Source organism: Embiotoca jacksoni, unplaced genomic scaffold (assembly GCF_022577435.1).
Source record: "Embiotoca jacksoni isolate LCO1_2020_lvr unplaced genomic scaffold, fEmbJac1.0.p SCAF_5, whole genome shotgun sequence".
In the NCBI taxonomy this organism is placed as follows: Eukaryota; Metazoa; Chordata; class Actinopteri; family Embiotocidae; genus Embiotoca; species Embiotoca jacksoni.
The window spans coordinates 7803028-7830983 of record NW_027185403.1 but is presented as its reverse complement, the minus strand read 5'-3'; the positions used below and the strand labels follow the sequence as shown (position 1 = coordinate 7830983).

At 40.2% G+C, this 27956-nt stretch overlaps 1 protein-coding gene across 1 annotated transcript; it reads right to left on the bottom strand.

Annotated features, from left to right (window-relative positions):
* Positions 1 to 416: 416 nt before the first annotated feature.
* Positions 417 to 27956, bottom strand: slc16a2 (solute carrier family 16 member 2). Its single transcript, XM_069170597.1, has 7 exons — positions 26944 to 27956; positions 17682 to 17826; positions 16107 to 16599; positions 12952 to 13095; positions 10139 to 10367; positions 5829 to 6095; positions 417 to 5724 (listed from the first exon to the last, which is right to left on the bottom strand). The coding sequence occupies exons 1-6, from the start codon at positions 27365 to 27367 to the stop codon at positions 5845 to 5847; spliced, it is 1686 nt and encodes a 561-aa protein (XP_069026698.1). The 5' UTR covers positions 27368 to 27956; the 3' UTR covers positions 417 to 5724; positions 5829 to 5844.

Sequence of the window (27956 nt, the reverse complement as noted above, 5' to 3'; positions counted from 1 at the left end):
CTTCGTCTTGTGACATTTACACAAACGTTCCCTGTACATAAAGAGCTGTGCTTCTCGGAACTGATCCAGCGAAGCGTGATCTTTGAGATTCAGCATTATTGAGTGACTGGGTGAGGAAGACTGAGGTTAAATAGGGGAATGGGGAGACAAGGGAGGGCTTAACGTCTGAATGAAGTCAGCCGTGTTGCTGTGGTGATAATAAGCAGATTACACATTTGAAGACACATTCAGCATGTCCCTGAACAAAAGCGTGGTATTACATTTCTCTTTCAATCTTTATGCATTCAGAGGGGTCTGAGATTAATCTCCAGCGTGACTGCATGTCTAAAACACCTGCCGTGTCTTGACGTGGAAGTGGACGAGTTGAGGATTTGAAAGCACACAGCTGATAAAAGAGTGACTGCAGACAGCGTGGGTTGTGATATTACATCTTTATTGTTGGTTTAATAGAAAAAAAAAATGTGCCTCTTTTGATACAGATTTAAAATTATGACAAAAACACAAAAATTACATTTTTTTTTTTTTCTAGCAGCATGACTTAATTTCAGATCTTGTGGTGTCACTGGCCTTGTTAGATCACTTTGTAAAACGAATAAAACAGAAATATGTTTATATATATATAAAATGTTAGAGCTAGTGTGGGACTGATGAACAGAAGCAGAGAGCTTGAAGAAGTGAAGAGAGGCAATAGAGGTTTAACTGCAGCAACCTTACCGGAGGTTAAAGGAGGAAAGTTTAGCACTGAAATATGACTCATATTTCACCATGTAAGGCGAAGGAAGGGCATCAGGCTGAGTATCGCCACAGGACCATACAGAAATATGTATGAGAATATATAGTATTACCTACAGTCAAGACAATGAAAAATATGCATTAATACAAGGTTTCTACAGAATAGAAAGGTCTATACATTACTCAGATGTGACCAAAAGTAACAACAACAAAAAAATCCTTCACAAAAATTAGAAGCGACTTGTACTGGCGACAACACTGAAAAAGTATTCTTGCTGGAAGTGGTCCATTGTAGTCTATGAGGTGTTGATTTTTTTCATGATCATGGCTCAGCTTTGATATAGCCATTCTGTTTCACATATTGTTTGTATGGTTTGAGACTTCAGGAAAAAGCACACCATTTAAACAGCAAGCATAGACAGAGCCCAGAGGAGCAGGGAAATGGCACATAAACTTGAATAAACAAGGCTTTTAGTAGTTTGGATTGATTTAAAGTCAAGTGGCTTTTTTTTTTTTCACCAGAGGAAACTCTAATGAGACGAGTCTGACGATGTTCTAGTTTTCTGGCAACCGGCAGATAGATATCAGCAGTAAATTCAAGCAATTTCTGAATGAGATGAAGCTTTTGTAAAATACAATAAGACAAACTGATAAAAATGTGTTTAGCTCATCTGTTTCGCATGGGTTTTAAATGAATGTAACAACTAAGAAACCCAATAGTGCTTTTTGCAAGCTTTGTCTTATCATATGAAATACCAGGTTTGAAATGTGCCTCTCTGAAGCTATGGCCTGCTCACTGTATGTCACAGGCAAGCACCAGAAGATATAGAAAAGCAAACACAGGAGAGGCATGGGATGTTTTTGCCATTTTGACTGTCAGGGGAAACAGCTAGAAGTCCAACAACAGCTCAAAATCTTTCTAATTATAAAAATAAAAGTCTTAAAAAATCTTAAGTAAAACAAGTATTAGTATTAGTTGTACATACATAGGTTAGTTAAAATACAAGGGGCTCTACTGCAGGTTTCGCTGTTCCCGAACTACTGCAGGCTACAGCGTTGAGTGCTACAGGAGACAAATGCAAACCTGGAGTCCAAGAAAACATTCGTCATTCAGAGTCTAAAGTGTTCAGACTTCACAAAGTGAGGGGGTCACAGGAAGTGGACCATGAGCCCAGTGATGCTGCATAGATGAAAAGACTGGTTCAGCAGACACTATGCAACCGACCAGATGTAATGTTATCATTCTTCATTCATTCAGCTCCTTCACTTTTATGTTATTTCAAATCTGAACAGATACATCCAACTCAACAGTTCTCTTTCCAGTAGTATCACTAAAAATACTAACAAATATAAAAACAACTACTAAAAACAATAAAACAACTAATTAAAAACCATTACAAATTACATTGATACATGTCAGTTTTCTCTATTGGAATCTACAGGAGGTTAATAAAAAGGAGCACCCAGCTCGTTGTTACCAGAAACTGGGTGAAGCTGACTCAGATCAAATTGACTGAGGAGGCTGTTAAGATAAAGTCTATAGTGAAACCAGAAAAATAATGAGTAAAGAGTTGCACTGATGTGCAAAATTCACTATACAGGCTTTGCATTTTTGTCGCAAATCTAGACGCAAATTTGTGTCTGGTGTACTGCTGGGCTACCAGCTCTGAGTAAATGCACTGTAAGGCAGGTTTATTTTCAGATCGAGGTTACTGCTTTTATGCTTTTAGTCCTAGTCTTTTCTTTAAAAATGTGTTTTAGAAAAACGACAGTGACGGTAAGCTGCTAGTTAACAAGGTAACAACATAAAAAATTTCAACAAAAAAAATACAATCACAAGCAGCCTTTCGCAGATAGTTCTAACCAAAAGGTGGAGGCCCTCCATTATGGCTGCCAGAAGGTGCACAAGCCCTCTGCAGTAGTTTTCACTCACTCATTTGCCAGATTGTGGGACTTTAGCGACATAGGGGACCTATGTTTACTGCAGTTTGCCTGCAGTAAACTTGTGGGACTCAGGAACACGTGGTACTGATTTTTATGTTATTTCTGTACCGGAGAAGAATATATTAATTGTTGCCCCTTTCATTTTTTCAGTTAAAATGTCATCTTTACACAAAAATCAGCTGTTAAGGCGGTTACCAATTTAGCAAGCAATTCTGCACCTGCTGCAACCTTTCATAAATTGGGATGAGAATTGTTCAAACATTTTCCAGTAGAGTATTCCAGTAAATACTGGTGTTGATGAGATTTATTTCTGCGTTTTAAAACGAATATGAATTAGTGAGGATGTCGCCTATTGGTAGCAAAAGAAAAGGTATTTTTCGATAAAAGACTGAAGCCATTTGGTCGACTCCACTAAAGTACTGAATTTTAGTACCCAGCCCTGTTAATGTAAAATGTAACAAGAAGGATATTAATTTGGCTGGAGGCTAACTGAAACTCAATAATCTGAAATAATATTATGTTAACCTGTTAGCTTATACGGCTGGTACATGGACAACTCACACAGCCCGTACTTTTTAATTACCACTTCCTTTTTTCCCCCATCTGCTAGTAGCAGCTGCAAAAACTGTTTGCACTGCCCCCCATAAAATCTAACACTACTTTAGTCAAACTAGAGACCTATACTTTTGCTTTCAACTCCACTGCTTATGGCCTTGTATGTCCTCTGACTTTAGTTAAGGATATTAGATATTTAAATAACTGCATTTCTTCAATCACAGACAGGGAAAATTGGTTAGTCATAAATAGAAGCAACAGTAGTGACATGAATGTGGAGGACGAGGTAACAGAAAGCAGAAATGATGATGGAAAACAACGAACGGATACGAAGGCAAAATAAGGAGGAAGAATTAAACTGATAACGCACCAATTGTTTCAGGTGTATGGAAGTTTGACATTTCCACAGTTTTGTGGTACCTAAATAAACACTCATGAGGTTTTGGAGGAAGCAAGGCTGATTGACAACAGGCATTTGGCAGCTTTGTGGCTTCAGATTGCAGAAAAAAACAAAAACAAAACCCAGAACAGCAAAATTATAAAGTAATGGAGAATGTCAAAGTTTTCCACTGGATTGCTGAGGATTGTTTGATTACTGAGGTATAGGTGTATGTTTCCTATTTAGAACTGTTTGTCCTATAGCAATGCCCACAAAGAACTACACTCAGCAGTGAGGTTTGTGTAGCTTTTAGGCTCTGAAGTGTTGTAACACAGAAGCAGATTGTATAATGGCAGCGAGAGCAAAGAGGGAAATTGACAGACAGGAATGCCAAGGAATTCCTTCTTTTCAGTTCCCCTATTTGCTGTTCAGTTATGCATACAACCACATAGCATAACTCAAACAGTTGATTATTGCAGCTCTACTTCACATCTGTAATCTAAGAGTGCAGAGGTAAGTGGTCCAAACTGTAACTGCAAACTGTCCTCTTGAAGGAATATCTCTTTCATTACTGCCAAAAGAGCGAGCAACGCCCTCATAATGAGACTAAACTAAAGCAGCAAATTGATTGGATTATCTGTGACCTGGCCTGATGAGGGTTTGGACCATTTGATAGCTTTAATCTCAGTAGTTCCCTCTCATCAATAGATTCAACATCGCAGTTTCATATTACATAACTGCCTCTAATTTCAAAACACAGATGCGCAGGTGCTACTGACACACACACCCTTTCAAACAGGAAAAATGTCACGATAAAACAATGAGATGCGCTTTGTGAAGTTTACCAAAATCGACACTGTCAACAGCCATCAAGCTCCTGTAACGACTGCATGGTTCCAACTCTTTCCACTTTACCAAACATACGGTTTCCACTCATTGTAAAACTAGAGTCAGTTGTTTCTCAAAGCTGTAACAAACACAGGTAATGCAGTTTTGTCTAGTACCCTGCTAAAACTTTAAATGGCCAATAAAAACTGCAGAGTCGAGTGAATGGAAAATAACTATTCTTAAGACTCTACAGACTCATGAGAAGATCTCTTCTCAACTGTTTAGTCTCATTGAATCGGGCAGCAGATGCTCACCTTTTTAACTTTGACTGTATAAATTAAACTGCGACATGCTGCACAGTCACCAATCTAGATCGAAAACTGTTAACATGACTAACATGCTCGGTTCATTGCATATGAATCGGTGGAATCAGCAGCTGCCACACTCACACATCTTGTCTCCCATGCAGGCCGACTGGCAAAGAAACTGAAGAGCTTTTGATTAAAGTTTTTAGACACTGGCTGAGAGTACAGAGTGCAGCCAGGGTCTAAAACTGGTTCAGTTGAGCTGAGGTGATTATGTTTGGTGGCTCATCTAGCAGAAGAGTCATCTGTTACCTACTGTGACATTTACAACAGATAAATATGTTTCTCTTGTAGCTGTCATAGCAGAAAACACAGCCAGTAGAAAATAGTTGAATACAGCAAACCTGAAAATCAATCAATGAAGATAAAACTGTTGCAACTACTCAAACTAAAATAAAATGCATCATGTTAAAAAATAATTAGATGTATGAGGTACTACATTAGGAAATTGTGAATTTATCCCTTCACTAGTTCTGTTTTTTGTGCCTCTTCGTCTGAACAGTGTGTTTATATAGAATCAAAAAACAAAACAGTATTTTATACAGCTTCAAAAGCTAAGGTAGCACTATAAATGTTGTGAAATCAGAGGCTACCACTTTTCAGTGAACACGTCTTGATTTCTTTCCTTTTGGAGGTATGTGTTACTACAGAGTCCTGACTGACAAAGCGGTTCTAGTTGAGACTGTGTTGTGCTTATTCTCCTCCAACATCCAATGCTGATGTGCCTTCTTTTCGTCCTCTCTGTGGCTCGTAGCCAGAGCACTCTTTTTGATTTCTCTTCAGGTAAAAACAAGCAAACAGCCAACGGGGGTCTGGGAGGGTGAGAGCTTAACGGTCAGCCAACAGGAAGTCCATAGTTGAGACTTCTGGTTGGAAGGAGGGCAATCTAAGGTTGAGAAAAGGTGCTGGTGGGCTGAATCCCTGGAAAGAAAAGCAAAAGGCAAACAAAATATATGAAGAGGAGGAAACATGTTGGTTTACATACAGTAAATGAGCTATGCTTAAAATGTGTAAACGTGTGTAACCTTTGTAAGACATGACTCAGATCTGTGTCTCTACGTCAGTATAGCCAGGCAGGATGTCTCCATTGGAGCAGCTCTTGGGTTCCCCTGCTTGTTGGGCAGTGGGCAACATGTGGGCAGTCGTGGACATCTCCTCTGGCGATTTGTTGTCTCGCTGGAGCCTGCGGTGTATCAGGGGCACAAAGAACAGCACCACGCCCCCCACTATAGGAGGCACCCCAGCCAGGGTGAAGGCCACTGTGTAGTTCCCAAAGTAGCCATGTAGGAGACCTGGACAGTGTAGGTAAGGCAACATAATTAATGTTATTCTGTTGTTTATCAGGAATCCCACTGTGATATCACCAACTGGTTTGTGAACTTCTGTTTTGAAGCCTCAAGCATTGTGGCCATGGCCATCTCGTTTTTTGGAGCCAGAAGTGACCATATGTGGATGAGCTGGGGAGAAAACCTGACTGCAACCCAGGTATGTCAATCAAACCAGGTATGTATACCTCTCTTTAAAAAAAAAAAATTAAAATCAGCAGCGGTCATCCTTTTTCATCATGAATCCCACATTTGTTTTCTACAATCTGACTTCAATTCACTTCCTCACCATCTGCACTGCCAACATCCCCTGTATCCAAAATGTGTGTGCAAGTAGGTCATAGTTTTTATGTAGGCGGCACATTCTCCCATCAAGTTTTTTTTTTTTTTTTTTTTTTTTTTTTAATCTATGGCATATTGGAGGAAAGGCAAACATGAAGAAGCCTGACCTTGAAAAGGAACCTATTCACTTTTTTCCCCTGAGAGTTGGATGAAAAGATCAATGTGTGTGTCTTGAACCATGAATACACACAACAAGGCTGCACAACTGACAGATTGTGGCAACAAACACAAGCAATGCACCAAGAAAGGCAGTGAAGAAGAAGTCTGCTGGCAGCAAACACCGGTGTAAACAATACAGGATTCAAACTGAGCTTTGTTAATGTTTTACAAGGAGGGACATGCATTCATCACTATTCTTGGGCCTCAAGAATGCACGGTTACAAAAAACAGCACAGGCATTTTTAAAAGCAGAGCTGAACACAGGAGACAAAACAGGCTGAGCATTGTAAACAGACTGAAAGCGGGGCGAAACAGTTAGCCGGGCTCTGTCCACACAGAGTATAAAAATACACCTCCCAGCACCTCTAAATGTTGCCAGTTAACACATCGGATCTCATTCGTTTTAGCCTCGCACACACAGAAACTTGCACCTTTGCGGTTTTCTGAGTAGTTGTAACATTTCATGATAGTTTTCCCATCTGCCCAGCACTCGTGTTCCGCATCTTGTGCTATAATTTTGTGTGCCTGCTATCGTCTTTTGGCACAGAAAAGAAAAGAGGTCTGTGCAGGCTTGATGGTGCCATACTCTGGCAACAGGACTCCCAATTGTTTTTCAAAAAGAGGTTTAAAATGTACAAATAATATATTAATTAGAGAGGTTCAGAGTTGCTCAGCCGCGGACATGAAGGCATTTTTTTAAACTTTGGAGAGAGCCAGACAAGCTGTTTCCCCCACTTGCAGGCTTTAGCTAACAATCTTGGCTTCTGTTCTGTATTTAACACAAATGCATAATAGTGCTTTCAGTTTAACTCCCACAGAGAAAGCAACTAGGCAAAAACAGTGATCTGTTGCTCTAAAATTGTAACGTAACAGCAACAGAAAATCGTGTTAATCCTGACCTCTTATGATTGTCTCACTCCAATGTGTGTCAGTACAGTGACTCATTATCAGCAAAGATTGATGGAAGATTTGGCACTATAGTCCGCTTAAAAGGCTCTTTTCAAGAAAGTAGGGTAAGTTTCTGTTATAACCTACTTACACAAGTAGCAATGCAAAACACAGTCACAATAATCCTGCCTATATCTCAGTCTGATACAAATTATTCAGGTCCACACACATCCTCCCTACATCTGGTAGCCTTCCCTCAACACAGATTTTATTATTCTGATATAATATAGCAACTAAATGTTACCCTGTCTGTATACAGCTGGTATATCTGCATCCTATATTTATGTATGTGAGCTAAAGGAAACAAACTATACCCAAAGTGCATTGAAAAGCAGGGTCAACGAGTTTAATAGGCTGAGCTTGTGATATCAGTGGGAGGGAGCAGGGAGACAATGTTCCTGTTGCTAAGGAACTGTACATACTGTAGGCTACAGAACACAACATATGTTCATATAGACTTTGAAGGGCTTAGTTGCATTTGTTTAGGATGCAGGGTAAAGTTATGTCTTTTACATGAAATAAAATATAATAATTCACTGGAAATGTAATTTCCCCATATAGTATATTATATGCATACTTTACATTGAAGTCGGCACTCTATCATTTACAGGGTTTTTCCAAGATTTCTGGAGGGCTTAGCTGCTGTGGTTGCTCACAACATTAGTAAAACAAGGCTCAGAGAATTGCACTGCAATGTTCTCATCCTCCCATTGTCAGTAAACTATACTGTTGTTGGTCAATTTTTTAAAATTATAATTATGTCATTTATTTTTATTATAATACAACAAAAAAAATCAATTAAAATGGGGTTTATTTTTTAAATGTGACAAAGTATTGTTTCTAAAGCCACAAAAATAAGTTACAATATCAAAGTCACTAAAAACTCAGAACATCTCACTTGAAAGAAATCTCAAAATGTTAAGAAAACATATGATATTCCTGACATTGAAAAGAGTGATTGAAATGATGAATAATAGACACCAGTCCTTCCTCTGCTGTAAAAATGAGGAGGGGGAGCTGTCAATGTTGATCTTTTCAAAATTTCGACTACATTTAATAAACATGACAAACTAAGCTGAACCTAGCAGCCAAACATTTCTCCGTTCTCTGTCTAACAGCAGCTGAGATTGTCACTAAAAGGAGAATAGCTGGTCCACCTATTCTTTTGTCAGGTTAGGTGTTTATGCTAAAGGTTAACCCCCTTCAGTTTAGTCAGCAGGTGGCAAGCTAGACACGGGAAAGTGGCTTTGGTCTTGAAGAGTTGTAGCACAGACAAAAAGCCTAAACTGTAGACAGTGCACCGCTACATTCACACAACAATACTCTGCTCTGGTCTCCATCCTTACTCTCTCTCTCTCTCTCTCTGTCTCTCTCTCTCTAACACACACTGCACACTCCAAATATTTGTTTGGGTTTTTTCCGCGTAGGCGCTGTGGACAAGCACTAAGCACCGTACTTAAATAGTTTAATGCTGGGGGGGGGACCCTGAAATACAGTAGATGTTTTGTTTAAACAAGATTTAAAACCACACACCATTATACTCTGATTTTTTTATTTTTTTTTGTCTGAATGCAGGTCATTGTATGCAGACACAAGTGGTGCAATCATTTGACTAGTTACCATCTGTTTGTGGCATCCTATAAACACTGGGTCCTATAAGTCATCTTGTCACAGGGCACATTTTACCAGAATAATCAACGGCTCACTTTTGAAATTAAAGAATTGTTGTATTATTCTGAATGTGTGGAATATATTTTTGCCTTTGAAAAGAGGTGACATTTTATCTAAAAAATGGATTAGAAAATGAAAACATGACTATAGGGCTGCTAGTATGCTTCATAACTATGGCAATTCTTTATATAGTTTTGAATTTGGAATGAATCTACATTCAAACATTCCTGTCTCTTTTGAAGTAATGTAAATCAGAAGTCAGCATTTTTAAATGACATTGGTTTGCAGAATTCAACATCTGAGAGAGAGAGAATGAATCTCATTACATTCAACCTTTTGATATCAACCTTCACATGTAAGAGTTGCAGTAAGCTGTCTGAAGCCTCAAAGGCAGGGAAAAAGCTACCAGGAAAGCAGAGTAGTGTGCAGTAAAAGCTCCCCAGCTATGAGAGAGCTGAACGAGACGGAAAAAAGGATGCCTGCGTCATCAAATAGTGTTGTGTTCATGTACACACTTTAGTTATTAGAGAGCTGGTGGGAGGTACAACAGACATGAAGTGTGTTGAGTTCTGAGATCTGGTCTGTGTGTGCTATTTTTCCCCCTGAAGAGAAGTCCCTACAGAGAGCCTGCAGTTGGCCACGAGCCAACAATACAGTTGACCTTACAATGTATCTTGCGAGGCATTCGTCTTATTCTCCCTTTACTCCCTCCTACATTTGTTGAAAAACTCAGTTTTTCTCTGCTAACATCAATCAACTTGGAGTACGTGGTTACTGCCAACATCTTGATTTTGTTATAGGGAGCTGAACCACTGAGTTCTCCCTGGATAACACATCATGAATAAGTGCTATACTTTAACAAAAAGAAAAAAAAAGATCATTCTTCTTACCAGCGATGGGTGGGCCTGCTGTCATAGGGAAAGACATGAGGCCTAGAAGGTAACCTATGGCCTGCGAGGCCTGCAGAGGCCCGACCAGCTCAAACGCTATGGGAGCCATCATGGTGAGGAAGCATCCGTCACACAGCCCCAGGAACACACACACAACCACCAGCCCCTCGAACACCAAGCACTGAGGGATCATAATGGACATCAGGCCCAGAGCCATGAATGACACCACCTGTAACAGACAACACAGAACCCATTAACAAGCGTTCAATGTCATGATTGTTTCAAGCCATTGGAAAATCGTACTTGTAGTCTTTTGGATGCTTGCCGTGTTTGATTTATTTGGAAACAGAAGCACAAACAGCGGTCAGTGAGAAGAGAAAATACAGTAGTCTGTTTTTAGATGGCTCACTTTCTATTCTTGTTGTCCCTGTCTGTACATGTAGAACTGGCCTCTAGGCCACCCTCATTGTGAACATTTTATGACTTGTGTTAGTGAGTATACCGTCCATCCACTCCTAGGACTCGCCCACTCACCTATAGGGGAAACCTGACTCCACCTTAGGCTTGTCAGTCAAGCTAACATGCCCCCACAAATATGGCTTTTTGAGCCCTGATATCTAATTAATGATGGGATTATTTTACATGAACCACCAGGAAACTAATAAGAAGAGTGACTTTAGCAAGTGACATCATTATGACTTGTGGACTAATTTATTGAGAGAAGTGGGATGAGAGTCTATAGAGCAAGAGCCTTTTCAGAGCCAAACCCTACTCTGTGGTATTACACTTTAAGGCACTTCCACATTGGCCTTTCTTTTTTTTTCACACTCGAAAGCTACGTCCACTTTTATACACAGTCTATGTTCAGTGCCTATCCCTTGGGCTGCATATCTAAGCATGCATATCATACTTTTAATCCATCTGTGATTTATTATCCCTCTGCTGAGCTAAATGCTAGATTAAAACATGAGGAGTGAGGTGTGCTGGTTCTGGCCAACAGAACCATCTGTGTGTTTGCATTGAGCATTGACCAGCAAGATATGAAAAACCCTGTTTTTATCAACATCCCAAACAGCACTCAGCTGCTGTGCTTTTTCAATTTTCTCAGAACTAAATAATCCCTGCCATTATCCAGACATGCAATTCTTATGGCAACGGGAAAGCTGTTTTTTTTTCTGGGACAGTAAGGCCTGATTTAGGAAAGGTTTGCGTGTGTAAAAGCATCTGCAAACTTCACATCACCCACTAAAAAAAAGTCCAAGCTCATCTACTGACGACGTGCAGTGAGGATTGCGTCTTTCAAATGTGCAATCTAACACACATTGTCCATTTTGCGTGTTTGCCTGAGTGCATATGTAATATTGGGTGTTTCTACTTGAAGATGCAAAATACTGTGAGAGGAAATGCAAATAGATAAATTTAACACCCACAACAATATTTACTAAACCTGAAAGTAGAAATAGGAGAAGTGATCGCGTGTGTATTTTAGTACGAACTGAAAGGAACGTATTAATCAGGTGACCACATCAGGAGAGACGGCTGCTCTTATTATGGTGAGAAGGAGACGCAGGGGAAACTAAAGAATATGTAGGGAATGTGGTTTTACACCCGTGGAAACATTTAGGAGATGACAGAGGCAAAAAATATAAAGACATATCGTTTGTCCAGCGATGACATTTCGGAGTTGTTGAATGAACTGAATGGTGATTTACAGCCAACAACAAGGAGGAGCCACGAAATACCAGCAATGACAAAACTTCTTACTTCTCACTTTTTGCTTCTCCCTTTTGCTTTTTCGGTCGTTCTGTTAGAACGGCTGGAATCACTTTAAAACACGCATATACCCCCATTTAAATACAGCGATTTGCACCTCATATCAGTGACGCAGTTACTCTTAGTAAATCACCCGCTAAAATGGGTGCAAAATAAATGTGCAAGCTTTTGGAATAAACACGCAATTTAGTACCCTTTAATTGAGATCTTAGTAAATCAGGCCCCAAGTGCGTACAAAGTGGCATGTGAGTTGTGTTTTTCTGCAGCAACCAATGAAAATGATGTGATGGCAAATAAAAACATAACATTTTCTCTCCAGTAACACAAAATTACACCCAACAAACATTGGTTCAGTGTAATAATGCGTGCGCCAGTAGGGATGGGCTAAACAAAAAGAGTGCATCAAATAGAGTACATAGGATCTGTAAAGAGCCTCAGAACATAACTGGTTATAATTCCCTCCATGTTATCTGTTTCGGGTTAAAGCTGATGTGCAGACTATTAATTTGAAACATTAGCTCTAATAGCACACTGTAATATTACTGTTGACATGAGAATGTAATTTTTAATGCATGTATATTTTTCTTAAATATAGTATTGTAGCATCAGGATAGTAACGGTTCTTCACAGAATGCCTAGAGGTTGTTCGAATGTTCATAGTTGGCACCATAAATGACATGAGTTTGGCATTAATGTAAATTACCTGTGATTTGTGTGTGTTTGTGTGAAAGTTAATGGCATATTCTTGAGCCAAATAAAGAGCCAGTCCTGGAGTTGTGCGGTATATGGAACCCAGGACCTGAGCTAAGAAAGAGTTTGTCTCTCTGCCTTGTCTCTCGGCTGCATAATCCCTGACTTGTCACAGTATGAATATAGTAATAGAAAGCAGAAAAAAAATTACATTACTAGGAGGCTGAAAGTCTGGTTGTAAGCATACAGAGATCGCCCTACTATTTCACACCCCTGTGCTTTCAAAGATACATGAAAAACATAAATAAAAGTGGACTGCCGGCATTATATGCCTTTAGTCATTCCCTCACCTGCATGTAGATCTTGTGCAGACCAGGAATGAGGTCCCCGATCTTGCCGAAAGTGAGGCGTCCCACCCCAGATGAAGCTCCAATGCAAACTAGGAGCACCCATTCCTTTTCTGTCTCCTTGAATTGCTCCTTCACAAAGTAGATCTGAGAGGGAAAAAAAAGACAGACCCCTTACTGTGCAAGCTTACAATGTGAATTTACTGTATAAGAAACACAACAGAAGCTTGAATTAATGGATAGGATACCACGTAACCTTCTGGGAAACTTTTTAACTTTTTTTTTTTTGTGCTCCATGCCGAAGAAGTCAATAAACTCAGCATTTGATGGAGTGGAGGGATTCATCCATTGCCCCAAATCAAGGTCTCACAATAACAAAATGTCTTCATCCACAGACCTTTGGAACAGCAGGACAGGAAGACCCAACGCATATAGGTCAGACCCTCCCACTCCCCTCAGCCGTGACCCCCCAAATCAGATTCAAAACATGAAACCGTCCTCTGAAGTCTTTCCTGAGCATTCTGGTCCTTGTGAAATATTTGCTCTGCTTTGAAGGGCTCTACATTCATCAATGGCCATAGGGTAGCCATGTTTAGGGATACAGAGAGGCCATACAGGAGAGGTTTCCTGAGGTGGTCGAGCCAATACAAAGGCCGGGGCTGTGTTTACATCTGGGCCCGGGCCTGAAACAACAGGCCTGACAGAGGGAGGCCGGAGCGGGAACATCCGACATCTGGATAGAGGGAGATCAACTTCACAGCTCAATGCCTTAGCTTTACACTTCATCCTCATCTTCCACTATCTCACGCCAAAGTCTGGCATAGATTTTGGATTGTAAACATTATAGAAAGCTACTTTGTACTTGTTGCACCTTGGCTTGGAGGTGATTTGACTTCTTATTTTATCATTATGTTATTAAAGTCTACTGGATGTTGCATGTAGTCATGGCTTTTTGCAATCAAAAATAAATGTCAGTGTTATTTAAACAATTTTGTTGATCTTTTTAAATCATTAAAAGTAAAAAAAAAAACAAGTTCTTTGGGAAAATATCCAAAATGCTTCTTTTACTCTCAAGCACTGGAGGGGCACATCTGTGTTTGATTGACAGTAGCTGGTAAGCTCCTGCACGGGAATGAGAGACAAACGAAACAAACTTGTACTGTTAACTAATACAAAGGTGAAGTTACCGCTTTCCACTAATATTGTTTCCTACAAAGTAATTTTATATGTATAGATGGAGAACCAGTGGTATTCCTGTAAATTAATGCGAAGGCAGTGGGCATTTCTATGAAACACTAAAATATCTATTGTTTGGTTTCAGAACATTTGATTTCCAGGGCAGATATGTGCGCTAAGCAGAAACAAATGTTGAGAAAAGCACACTTATCAGAAAACCGGGCACTTGATTCGCACTCACAGCAGTTATTCTCACAAACCTTCTTATTACTCTAAAATGGACAAGCCAGACCTTCAGCCACCTCTCATTTACCCAGCTGACATGCATTCCATCGCCCTCTCTGAAAGGCCCACAGAAAATGAACAGCATCAGACCGCCCACAGTGGAACTGTTCGGGTCCGACATCAATCTCCCTCCCTCTCTGCCTTTCTCTATTCCCCAAGTCAGCGGAGGGATATCATTTCTTGTATCAAACACACAATTATATAAGCCTATAATATCAATAAAGAAGTCAGGATTCCTACATTTGCCATGTTATTAATAAATACAAAACTGTTAAGTGCACAAAGATGTGAGGAACATACTGCATAAGCTTCTTTTTTTTTTTACATCTATCAACTATAAACAACATAAAGCACAGTTGATTTCATAATGTAGATATGAGAAATGTAGATAGAAAAAACATTGAGAAACTATCATTTCAACCCCAATTCAAGTTGGGATGCTGTGTAAAATGTAAATAACAACAGATTGTGATGATTTGCAAATCATGTAAACACATATTTAATTGAAAATAAAACAAATACAACATATCAAATGTTGAAATTTAGGAATAGATTTTTTTTTTTTGAATGGAAAATATATGCTCATTTTGAAATTGATGTCAGCAACACGTTTCGAAAAAGTTTCAACTGTGTTGGTAATGTTTGGGAACTGAGGAGACCAGTTGCTGGAGTTTTGGAAGTTAAATATTGTCCCATTTATGTCTGGTATTGGATTTCAGCTGCTCAGCAGTTTTGGGTCTCCTTTGTCATATTATTTGTTTCATGGTGTGCCAAATGTTTTTAATGGGTAACAGGTCTGGACTGCAGGCAGGCCAGTATAGCACACGGACTCTACGGCAAAAGAAAAGAAAAGAAAAGAAATCAAGGCAGCTGTTTTCAAATCAACACATACTGTTTTAAAATGAAACTGAATGGTAAACAATGCTTTCTGTTGTACCCCTTAGCCGTCCTCTCAATCCTCTTTGGACTAGTTTTATTCTTTTTGTGTTACAACAGCAGGGCTATGTAGCCCTGCTGTTGTAACACATGCCGAATGCGGTTTGGCGTTGTTTTGCTCGCTGGGCCCAGAGAAGGCGGTGGCTCTTCTGGATCATGTTTAAATGAGGTTTCTCTTTTGCATGGTAGAGTTTTAACCAGCATTTATTGATGCAGCAACAAACTGCAGGGTTTTCGAAAGTGTTCCTGAGCACGCGCAGAGATTTCCATGATAGATTTGTGTCTGTTTTTAATGCAGGGCTGCCTGAGGCCCAGAAGATCACGGCCATCCAATATTTTTTTCTCCCTTATACCTTACATACAGATATTTTTCTGGATTCTCAGAATCTTTTTATGATATCATATACCGTAGATGATGAAATCTATCCAGATCCAAATTCCCTGCATGAATATATGGGTCTGATGTGCCATCAAGGTGTCTTTTTTAGCATTACACAAATCTTCCGGTCTTTGTGTTGCTGGCATTAAATTCAAAATGAGCATACATTGTTTTTTAAACAATACTTTTTTTTTGTTTCAACATTTAATATGTTGGTTCTTGGTTCAATAAAATATGAGTTCTGCTTTTATTTACATTTTACATAGTGTCCCAACTTTTTTGGAAACGAGGTTTTACTGTAAATCTCTGTACAGGTTTTGAGTTTAGTTACGTCAGAAACAACACAGTGTTTACTATAAGTATGCCTATGAGATGTTCTTACCAGGTGTACATATGGCACAAAGTAGCCTAATACAGCTGTAGCTACTCCGAATGCCCACACCCGGTACGTCACTATGTGAAACACCCGCAGGTTGAAGTACTTCCTGACCCTGGCAATGACCCTGCTCCATTTGCTCCCACCATGAGCAGTTGCTTGGGTCTGGGCTTCAGCAGGGTCAGGATCCATGCCTGGCGGACCCATGCCCCCCCCAGGAGGGAGCAACGGTTTGAATGTTAGCGCCAGCAGAGCCTGGACCAGCATGAAGAGGCTGAGGATCTGGAAGGTTCTGCTGAGGCCCAGAGGTTCCACCACCTTCTTGAGGAAAACAGGGAGACCCATGGAGAAGAGGCTGGCACCGGCTGTCACCACACCATTGGCCAGGCCCAGCCGCTGGCGGAAGTAGTGGCCGAGGATGACCAACGAGGGCTGGAAGGCAAAGGAGCAGCCACAGCCAAATAATATGCCATATGTGAAGTAGCGAAGGATCAAGGAGCTACAAGTGAAAGGGAAAAGATAAAAATAGGAATATAAAGAACAAAACAAAAAATCAAGATGAGATGTTGAAGAGGAATCAAAATCATTATGAAGTAATTCAATCATTAACCAGTGACCAGTTGTTTCGCTGTAACATTAATTATTGTACAAACTAACAATAAAAAAAAGCAATAAAAAAATATGAGAATCATTGTAAATACCTTGGGCTAAATAAGAGTTTGTAAGGAAATTAACAAATGGCATGTAATTCTGACTAATCACGTCAGTGTAGATGATTATACGTTAAAAGTTTAAACTAAATTAAGGCAATTTCCCAATTGTCAGTTAAGTTAATTGTTTAAGTATCTAGTTTCATTTTTATTTAAGCTATCAAAACAAATTATTTATTTAGATTGCACATTTAAGAGCAGAATAGCTGGTTGCACTCCACCGTTTAGTCGCTTAGAGAACTACTCCATATTATTTTTTTAAAGTGTCTTTTGTTGCTCCAGGGGACTCAAGTGATGTTGATAGAGACAACTACAAGTTTAAAGTTAAATAAATCTGTGGGTGTGGGAGTTGCAGAGAAATGTGCTCTCTAGATCTTCACCAGCCAGCTCCTCATCTCTATTTTAAACTAGCAGTTCAAAGCAACATTAGCCGCTATTAGCAGAGTATACCAAAATGTTGAAGTGCTTGTCAGCTGTCAAATTGAATGGTGGGTAATGAAGGGACCAAATTTTGCCAAAGAGGAAGATTGTGTGTGATAAAAATATGCAATATTTCCAGTTGTGATTTTGTTCCCTTCATTTGCTGTCAACAGTAATAACACTGTCACAGAAGTGCAATGCTAAATTGGTGGAGTGGTTGAAGAGTTTTCCTTATAAATTTTGGAAACTGTATAAAGAGAAATCTTATGCGAGTTATCTGTTCTAACATAGCAAAGTTGAAAAATTCTTTCTAGTATTAAAATGTGTATTACATTGAGGTTTCATCATTCAGGAGAATTTTCAATGATACTGTGTATGGTCCCGATCATGTGTAATAATTTTGGCTGCAGTGCGACTTTTGCAAGTGATATCTCTGACCAGCGTTTCTTACTTCGCAAATGATGTACTGAGCAGCCCTATAAAAGCCAGTACCGCCCCACCGACAGCTGTCTTCCTGCAGCCGAAGTGGTCTGTGAACATACTGACCACAGGAGAACAGAAGAAGATCATACCCATGGCCAGGGCCCCGACCCATGCTGGGGAGGAAGTTGAAAGGAGAGAGAAGTCATGATCAGAAACATCTGGAATCACCTGTGTATTGTATCTACCACTAAAACAGAATCTTATACCTGTTTATACCTAGAGTCCATGCAGCATTAAATACACTGTGCTGTAAATCAACATGTAATAGCAATACATGATAGAATACAGTGCTGGCCAACTGACATAAAAAAAAAAAAAGAGGAAATGGTTTCTCTTTCATCCATGAATACAACAGGTCAATTCATTTTCCATTAAACCCCTTCACATACCATATGCAGCTGGTGCATTTGCCACAAAGCACCACAAAGCACCACATTATTATTAGTAAGTACTACTTACTGTAGTTTAATTGTGGTGTTTATTATATACTGCTGCATTTAAAACTTAATGTGAAAACAGAAAAAAAAATACCTGAAAACAAAGCTCAGTTTTAAATATTACATTTTATATCTGTTTTTGCCTGGCAAAAGTTCCAAATTTTAAATGTATCAGTGATCAACAACAAGGCCTTTATGCATGCATCCCTGCACTTGTACATAAATCTGAATGTTTGACCTAATTTCTTTGAAAGTTTGCAAGCTGTTGGCCCACCTGCCACCGCTGATCTCAATAGAGGCCACAGTCAAAGGTAAACATGCGCTTCATGTTACATCTTGACGTTAAACTGCCCTGTAGGCATTGTTTAAGTTACATAACATTAATGCTGCAAAGTCTTTTAAATGTCACATTTGCAGAACCGTTGAAAATCTACAAGGCTTTGAAAACACTATACTGGTAGTCTTGGAAATTTCTCTCCCTTCGTGACTCTCACCACCACCTGATGCGATTTGCTATTAATATAAATGTATGTAACTGTGATCTTTAGTGTGTCTTCACTTATTTCGTGTACATCAGACACACTATAAGATTTGTCATGGTGATTAAACGGCTCAAAAGGTCAACCAAACTGGATAGTTCTGGGGTATGGTGAAATATTCATGCAATGTTAAATCATGACGAGACAGACTGCTCCAACAGAGACACTGCATACCCCCTAGTGCAAACAAACAGATGTCTGTGTCCAGTCAGCAAGGGAGCAAAGGTAGCTTTAATGTCTGATATGGAGTCTGGGTAGTGGGTCACACTGATCTAACAGCTCAATGGAAATGAGACGGACAGACTGATAAATGGATTGATTCGTCTCCTTAGACACCCGCACTTCCATACTTTGAGTTCAGAGTGAAACATTAGCTCCACAACCCTAAAATTGACTGACATATATACATAGCCCTGAACGTTTATCACCTTAAATAATGTGTACAGCCTTAAACTCCTGACAGAATCAGGTCAGTTGTGGTTGGGTTTCAGTCCTCTGGTATCTGGACTCTCAGAAATTAATGGCAACAGCCATGAGTGCCTCTACTACTGGGACTACTTTTTGGCCTCACCAAGATTTCTCCAGCTTCTCGTATTTTTTCTTATTGACGTGGCTCTCATGTAAGACAACTCAATCTATCACCAGGAAACATTTTCTGTTCCTTGTCCATTAGCACATATTCATTTGGTTTGTCAGGAAAGACCACAGACTTGTAAATCATTCTCTGCCGGTTATTGTGGTTTCTCCCGGATGGACACGCACAGCTGCATGCATGCTGCCTCTGTGTGCTATATATCTTGCACACACTGGGGTTCATCCTTGGAAAGCTCAGTATTTGGCACAGTTTTAAACTGTTTTAGAGTCTGTCAGGTTGGTTGTTCTGGTTTTATGAGTGTTGGATAACTGCGGTGTACTCTTCAAGTACCACTCGTTTTGGGCTTTCAATGCAACTGTTCTTAATGTTACTCAGCCGTTATATGGAATACATATTAGCTGCTTCTTTGCAGAAAAGAGCACATGATCCTTTTCAATAACTGATGAAAGGAGTTAGGGATGTGGTGCCATTAACTTGGCAGAACCAGTGTGGAGAGGACTACATACAAGCTCCAATGTACAATGAGAGAATCAAAACAACAGACCTCTGTCTCATTGCTTCACTACTTCCTCTCAATGCTGGCCAACCTCACTACCAAACCCCCGTATCCCCCTGCCTCTAAGGTCTGTGAATAGACTGAATGCAGTGTACTCATTAGAGAGGATTAGGTGGAAACACTTTCAAACAAAAGAAAAAAACACTGAGGGAGACTGAAGCAAAATGAAAAGGTGTGTGTGTGTGTGTGTGTGTGTGTGTGTGTGTGTGTGTGGGGTAGCTTCCCTCTCTTTTATGCAGTCTGACAGCAAGAGCGAGGGGGACTCTATAGGACCCATCTGTATGTTGGAAACATGTTGTGGCAGAGACAAACCACCCTTTCTACTGCTGTGGGGGAAGTCATTCATGCCACTGAGTTCATCTGATCCCTTTCAAAACCCATTCATATTTAAACGTGCAGCTATAAAATGATTAAGTGTATGAACAGCTAGAGGGTAATAAGATAATATTTGGAAAGCAACACAATTGTTGTTTCTTTAGCTTCTTTCCCATTGGATTCAAAATGAAACAATAAGGTTAAAGGTTAACTTTCCGCTTTAATTTGAGAGTTTATATCAGATGGGCAGCGTAGGAATCACAGAGGTTTAGTCTCCTAGTTTTATTAGACAAAAAGTAAATAAGGAGGTACTTTCAAAGAAAAAGTACGCTCTGTGGATTATCCAGAATAACAAAGACATTGTTCCTGGAAAGATGTGTTGCTGCTGACTTTGTTTTGAATGCACAACACAGAACAACCCTATGACAAAATCTTAATCACCTCATAATTACTGCTTCATTTCAAACTAAGCGGATCAAAAGAATCAAATCCACATCACTGTGCAAGTGAAACTGTTTGTGGTGAACGCAGACATGGGAGGAAAATATTCTTACTGCTAAACAATGCGACGTACTGTGCTTGAAGATTATTGGGAGAAAACAATAGCCATACATATTTCTGTACCATTAATTGGAAACAAGGAAGTACAAGGGTATATTCTGGACATTTACTCTTGTGTAAAGGGAGCAAAGATTTTTTTTGTTTTAACATCAAAACCTGTTTGTGTGGATGTAGTGTAGATATCAAAATGTACTAATAAATGACAAAGCTTTCTTTAATGCTAGATATGAACAAACCATAAAAGTATCAAAGTTTGGTACCAAACCCTACCCATTGATTCGCATACAGTATACGAAGTCAGACTACAGAGTTAGCAGAGGATTGCGAGTATAACGTCAGACATTTGGGGGAAGATTCATCACAGATGAGGGGAGAGAGTTTTCAAACAACTCAGCCTCAGCCAGCAAATGTGTTTTGACAGCATAAATCTCTGGATGCTCTTTGAGTTGTTTATTGGTGCCTCTCACTGAACAATCAGCAGCTCCTTCTAATGTTTACTGATCATATCCTTCCCCGAGCTGCCAGTAAATCGAAACTGAGTGTTAACACAATAATAATGCTGGACAAGGTTTATGTGTGGATTTATATTGAATATGTTGTGCAGAGATTACAATATTTCACTTACCAGCATAGCGGCATAACTGTTTTTTTGTTTTTTTTGCATTATCTGGGTTGCAGCTCCTGATGCATAATTCATTCTGCTTCTCTTATACTAACTTAGCAAAATCCACCTATTTTTTTTATAAATAAAAAGAAAAAACTGGTGCTACATGTAGCATTTTTCAACATCAAAACATTTTAGATGTTGTCTGTCATATTATCATTAAAGCAAATGTACGTTGTGTATTTCATGCTGATGTGAATGTCAGAGCTTGTGATTGAATACCACTTTAACTCCAAAACATGGCTTCAAAAGCCATTGCTCACATCACCTATCCTATCACTGGCATTTTAAAAGGTGACATCGCTTTGTTTTTTTAATCACTTTCTTTTTGCACCTTCTGGAAAACCATCTAAAAATAAATGCATTAATCTATTAGTGGTACAGTCGTAAAATGAACCTGTATTTGGGACAACCTGATTAGCCTGGCTCTGCCCGCCCGTCACTGACAGTTTCAGGTTTTGCTGTACGTATAGTCTGGAGAACCTGTTTGCATTTGCGTTGCCTTAGCAATTTTGAAGGGTGGACTAATCAGTGACCAGTGGGAGTGGCTGAGTGCTATGCTGAGGTCAAGCGATTGTTTTGAAATGTAGTTTCAACAACGGCGGTGGTGGTAAAGCTAGATGAACCGGTTAGAGCAGTTCTAACAATGCTCGCAAATATTGAGGAATTGAAGCCGGAGGTAGAACAATGGTAATTTGCTAACTTGGCATTGCAATCTATTGTTAACAGCTTGGTGAGTTTTGATGCACAACATATATCAGGCGGTGATCATTGCCAATTGGTTCAAGGCTCCTCCAATAGTTTCAAAAATAACTTGAGGTTTACGCCCATTAGGATCCAACAACTGTAAATAATCCACAATTATGCATGATTGGAACCTCTCTATTCACACAGTGAATTTGAGTCTGGTGATACCAGGCTACTGCCTGATGGCAACACAGGCTAAAATGCCTTCAGCAGCTGAGTCCTTGGCTCGACTCCTGGCCAGATGCATGTCAGTCCACAACTCTCTTTGCCCATATTTTCTGTTTGTCTCCACTATCTAAATAAGAGCAAAATGTCAAAATATGCTTTATGCTCTTCCTGTATGTACCTGCTTAAGAGCATGTGGCGCCTCTAAGAACTCGGCTCCAACCTGAACCCATTCTCCTGCCCTCGGGAATGCCAAAAATGCCACATTGCGTCCTGTTCTGTCAATCATTTCCAGCTGCCCTGGAGATGTTGGAGAAATCTGGGGCAGCGGAGCTACAATACAGCCCTAAACAGAGCCCAGCAGTATGTTAATGACTGGAGAAGTACTGTTGAAGCACAGACACGTTTGAATCCAGGATAGAATATTATGTTTACGGACTACATACTTTTCGTAAAATGCTTTTGAGAAATGTCAGACGACGAGTGTTGACACGTGCTTATGAAAGGTTTCCCCTATATCTATCACCCACCACTGAATGTGCATAATGGGACGTTGTCTTTTTAAAAACTGTTGTCATTGAATACAAATGTTATTAGCATGTGTGCCAGTTGAGTTTTAGTGTCCCATGTTGTAATCCCTTTGTCGCCTTTAGATAGTAAACATCTGCTGATTATTGTCTATCAGCAACTTCCATGCAAAACAAATGTTTAAAAGGTTACATTTGACCCTATTACAAAAGACAGCCAAGCCAAATAACACAGAACAAGGTCACACAAAGACGACAGTGGCATGAGCAAACACTCAACTCCATATTTGGAACACAAACTTTCAAAATTTCTACAACTGTGGAACATATTACAACTTGTTTTCAATTGTATTTTACCATTTACTGCAGTCACTATGAGCTACTCTGAACTGGAATATAGTTTAGTGTGTGTCAATATAAAAGTGTGGAAGGGTTGGATATTTGTATATTTTCCCCACTTATGTGTTTCCTTTGTGTAAGATCAGGCCAATGAGCCTTTGCAGTGCACTTTTGAAGTTTAATGGAAAACTTTCTTAATATATAAATGCTGTCAAGTCAGACTGATAAAACGACTCTCCTTTACTGAAGGAGCAGCAATTTGAATGGAGCCTGCCCCAATTGCTTCAAAGACTTTGAACTAGGCAAAAAAAACTAAAAATAATCAAGAATGGAGTTGATATTTCTCAGTGAATTCTTCCACTCTAGATTTAGACACAAACAGGACACGATATGCTTCAAAGGGCCTCTGTTTTTTGTCTCCCTGCTGCTAACTAGCGACGTATAGATGGAAATCTTTTCAGGCACCAGTGAAAAATTCATCCTGTCACTTGTGGTGGATATTAATGTATTTCCTTGTGAGAAATCAAAAGTATTTCGAGCTCGCTGTCGTTTGAGTATTTATTACAAAATGAAATATGGAAAATCATAAGAGCGTACAAATCGTCAAACATGAACCAAGCGAGTACATCAGATTTAAACAGAGTCACAGGAACACTTATTCAGCTGAATCATCCTTGGAGAGAGTTTCTACACTCGCGAAGAGTCCAGAAAGTCTGACCTCATTCTTGTGAAGAGAGCGGCCTTATATCCACGTAAGGAGGCGCCCTCTTCTTCACCCTCAGGGCACTCAGCATATACATCGGTCATTGGTCATCTGCAACATATGGTCCATGGCTTCTGGTTGAGAAATGTCAGCTGTGTGCTCTGGGGTAGTAAAACACTGCTGCACACAGACCCCATTGATTACATAGAAGGGACATGTGGTTTGGATATACCGGTTTGACCCTCAAGAACACCCTATTGACCCAGGGACCTAGGGTCTGCTACAGATCAGTTACATAGGAGGAATTTTCCTCTGACATCACTCACTCAATCCCTTTCTTCTTCCCCTTTATACATATTTCCCAGTTTTGGAAACTCTACTGCAGCCGACGAAGCACTGAGTTTTGTACTTTTCTTGCAACTTTACAGCGCACCCAAGGTCGGTCCCACATCACCTTGCAATGGGCTCGCTCACCCGCTGATTATGAAAGCAGCGCTGTTTAGTTTTTTTCATTCTAAAATAATGTAGTGCTGGACACATGCCCTAACTCCACACCTTGACATGTGTGCCCATAACGGGAATCAAACCACTGACGGTGCCATGCTGTAAACTACATCATCTGTGGCACATAATCCACTCGCCTCAAGTTCATTATATTCTTTTATTAAAAAAAAAAGACTGATCTGATCCCCCAAATTGATACTCCTGGGCTATAATGAAAATGTCTTGTTTACCCTTCAAGGCTTAATAAATATCCAGAATAAAAAAGCCCAGCAAGGCCCACTAGTAATGTCTATGAGAGATTTAACCATACTTTACTTTTGTTATCGCCTGCTCCCTTGATGGTCCTAGACTTTATTGCTAGAAAAACAGTGTGATATGGCTCTACACGTGAATTTAACTCTTACGTGGCTGTACCCTATTGCACTGCATAGGTTAAAAGCAAACTTTACAACTGTGGCTATAGTTGTTAAGCTGTTCCCCTGTGTTTTCTTCTTTTGCTGAGGGGAAAAGGTTAGGATTCAGCCTACTCACTTAATCCTTTCACATATCAGTAGGGCAGAGAACTAAATCCAAGGACCTGCTGGAAATAAAATCCTTAACAAGTCAAAAACAAAGAGAATAAAACAGAACAGAAATGCTTTGATAGCAACTGCCCTCTGTGGCTTGCAACATGAGTAATAGTTCTGGATTCAGGTGACACTTAAAAAGCAACTACCAGTCATACTGTATCTGTTTTCAGGCCCAAAATGTTCTCAATCCTCAGGCTTTCTCCCACACAAAGCCTGAGTGTAACATGATGCATCCAGACACAAATCTTCTTAGCTACATATACATACAACTAGGTGCAAGCTGCCATTAAAGATGTTTACCTGCTCTTACATGGACAAAAATGCAAATGAGACACATCACGACTGAGCCTTTGGGTTTATTTTCTCCCCCCCAGGAATTGTCTTCATGCTGATAATAATACAGGGCTGAATTTGTTCCAGGGAAAGGTTTTAGAGCCATAATCCCTTCCCACATCCTGACCTTAACCTGTGCTGGTGATTGTGGAACTTGACAGGAATTTTAGAAAAATAAATACCCACTCTTGGAACTGCGTGATTCCCACGCTTCTTTCCACTACAATCAGAACAGATCTGCACACTGCAGTACCAGTTTCCATAACTTTAGAATTGAGGAGTGGGAGGAGGAGAAAGAATGGAGGCAGGAACCCGATCCCCAAAAAGTTCCAATAATTACTCATTTAGTCAATAGTTGTTGACATGATTAAACAGCCCAAAGTTAGACGCCAAGTCTGCGTAGCGTAACACCAATCAGGGATTTTCATTCCTGATTAGTGCATTGAAATTCAAAGCACAGAGCTGCTTCTCTAATAATAAGTTGGAAGCTGACTTTGAGGACTGACGGTTTACAGTGTTTGAACTTCTGAACATGCAAAAGAAAATGTCTGTGAATGAAAGACTGATTCAAACTTTATCTGGAGACTAATTTATCTGCAAAAACAAGACTTAACTGTCACATTCCTGTGATTTCTATATGGAAATTGAATTTCTGTGCCTGCTTTCCATCCTTTCATCCATTGTCATTGCTGTATATCAAAGTCACGGTTGAGGCCTTTAGTGAATAAGGAGAACGAATCAGAACAATAAAGCTTGTGAAAAAATCCTAAACTCAAATAGCATGTGGCAAAAATACTGGTTTTACTCTGGTCTTGTGCACCAGAATCTGTAGTCAACAGCAGTTTCATTGTGAATCACTTAATGCCAGTTCCTGAAATGAAATTGTCACAAGGTCTTTTAGCTTGAATTATATATAAGATGTGGTAATGATCATGTCCTGTGTTTGAACCTAACATTGGATTTTGTCGCATGTCATGTCCTTCTCTCAGTCTTTCCTGTATGTCCAATAAAAGGGTTTAAAAAAACAAAAAAAAACATGAACATTTCTGGATATTTCACATTTTTCAGAATATTTAGGGGTTGCAAAAATTCCAAACCAAATTTTTCTACAATTCTCACTGGATTGGAGAGTTGGCTGGGTAAAACTTGTATCTATGATCACACTGATTTTAATGAAAGACTTTATCAAAGGTCGCTTAGTAACAATTTGCTGGTTGAGAGATTTAATATAACGATGGTGTTAATTACAAGCACAGTTTTGGTCAGAAATGCCCATTACTCAATCAAATCAGTGATGGTGCTCAACCAGACATGGGTTGAGAAGTTCAGATTGCATGAACACCTTGTAACAATGGGACACGTGTGTTACTAGATACTGTGCGTGACTTCGAGAACAAGTTATACCAGTTGGAAGTCCTGCTCTTGTTTAGGCCGATGCATGTATATAACATATATGTCATATATATATCTCAAAAAATACTATAAAGTTGGTGTTGTTGTAGTTTTTTTAAAATAATGCGTATATTCTTTCAAGTGACAGCATAATCAGCCACTGGGAAAATGTCCATCTTTTAATTTTTCATATCAGTGATTACAACCTGGACAAACTGCACTTCTGTCCAGCAGCTGATGTTTTGTTTCATGTGCAGCTCACCTGAGCAGACAGGCATACTCACCCACTTTGAACTGAGAGGTCTGGTCGTCTGGGTCTGTGTGCTCCTTCACCAGCATTAAATGCAGAATGCCGAAAGAGTTTTGGATCCCGAAGATCGAGCCATTGCACCAGGTTGCAGCAAAAACCACAAGCCAGCCGAAACCTCCTTCGGGTGGGACGAATCCGTTACCGTGCTTCTCCAGCTGGACCCCCGCCTCGGGTTCACCAGCCGGGGAGAGGGACGACTTGCAGGCGGCGTCGATCAGCCGCACGGAGCTGTCCTCCTTCACGATTGTACACTCGCTGCCCGCCGAGCGATCATCCTTGCTAATGTCCGTTCTTTGGGGAGGATCTCTCTGCTCCATGTGCGGACCTGTGGCCAGCTCCTCCGTGTGGGACTCTCCGCTGGACGGCTGTGCTTGATTGTCTAACCCGTTGGTCCCCATGCTGTCTGGTCTACTATGGGCTCTTGGCGCACATGCATGAGATATAGGTCACTGACATAAGAGCACCGACTTGAATAACAGATTTGATTGGCTATCTGTCAAACGTGCGAGACGGACGGTCCTTTAGTGGCAGACGAGACTCCAAGTCTGAGCGTCAACTTCGGCGAATAAACTCCAACCTGCAAACGTCACATGTGTCACACTGGTCGGAGGTCTGTGTTTCCAGGAATTAGCAGGCACCGCCTATTTTTTTTCCCCTCACTGTAAGCATGTGGTCCTCGGAGCAGCCTATAGAGACTAACACCATATAGGCTATTTACTTCTGCTGGCTCCCCTGCTCGGTGCCAAATGCGGACCATCAACCTGTGAAAACGTCCGCTCCGCCTCGACACCGCGTCGTCCTGTCGCGCAGTCCGCACACGGTCCGCAACATGTCCCGCTGTTAGAAGAATTGATTAGGTGCTCCCCCTCTCTCATCTGACACCTTTTCGCGGCGGAAATGTGATACAGGGAGGCCTGCGCGGGTCTCGCGGGTTGTCTCGGCTCTGTACTGTCAACACACAGTTACAGCCATCATTCAGCAGCTCGC

Excerpts from the sequence above, each read along its gene's own strand:
- slc16a2 (XM_069170597.1), bottom strand. The coding sequence starts at position 27,367 with ATGGGGACCAACGGGTTAGACAATCAAGCACAGCCGTCCAGCGGAGAG. Across the intron at positions 10,368-12,951 it reads TGCACAAGATCTACATGCAG|GTGGTGTCATTCATGGCTCT; the intron begins GTGAGGGAATGA and ends TGTCTGTTACAG. Across the intron at positions 6,096-10,138 it reads AGCAGGCCCACCCATCGCTG|GTCTCCTACATGGCTACTTT; the intron begins GTAAGAAGAATG and ends TACACTGTCCAG.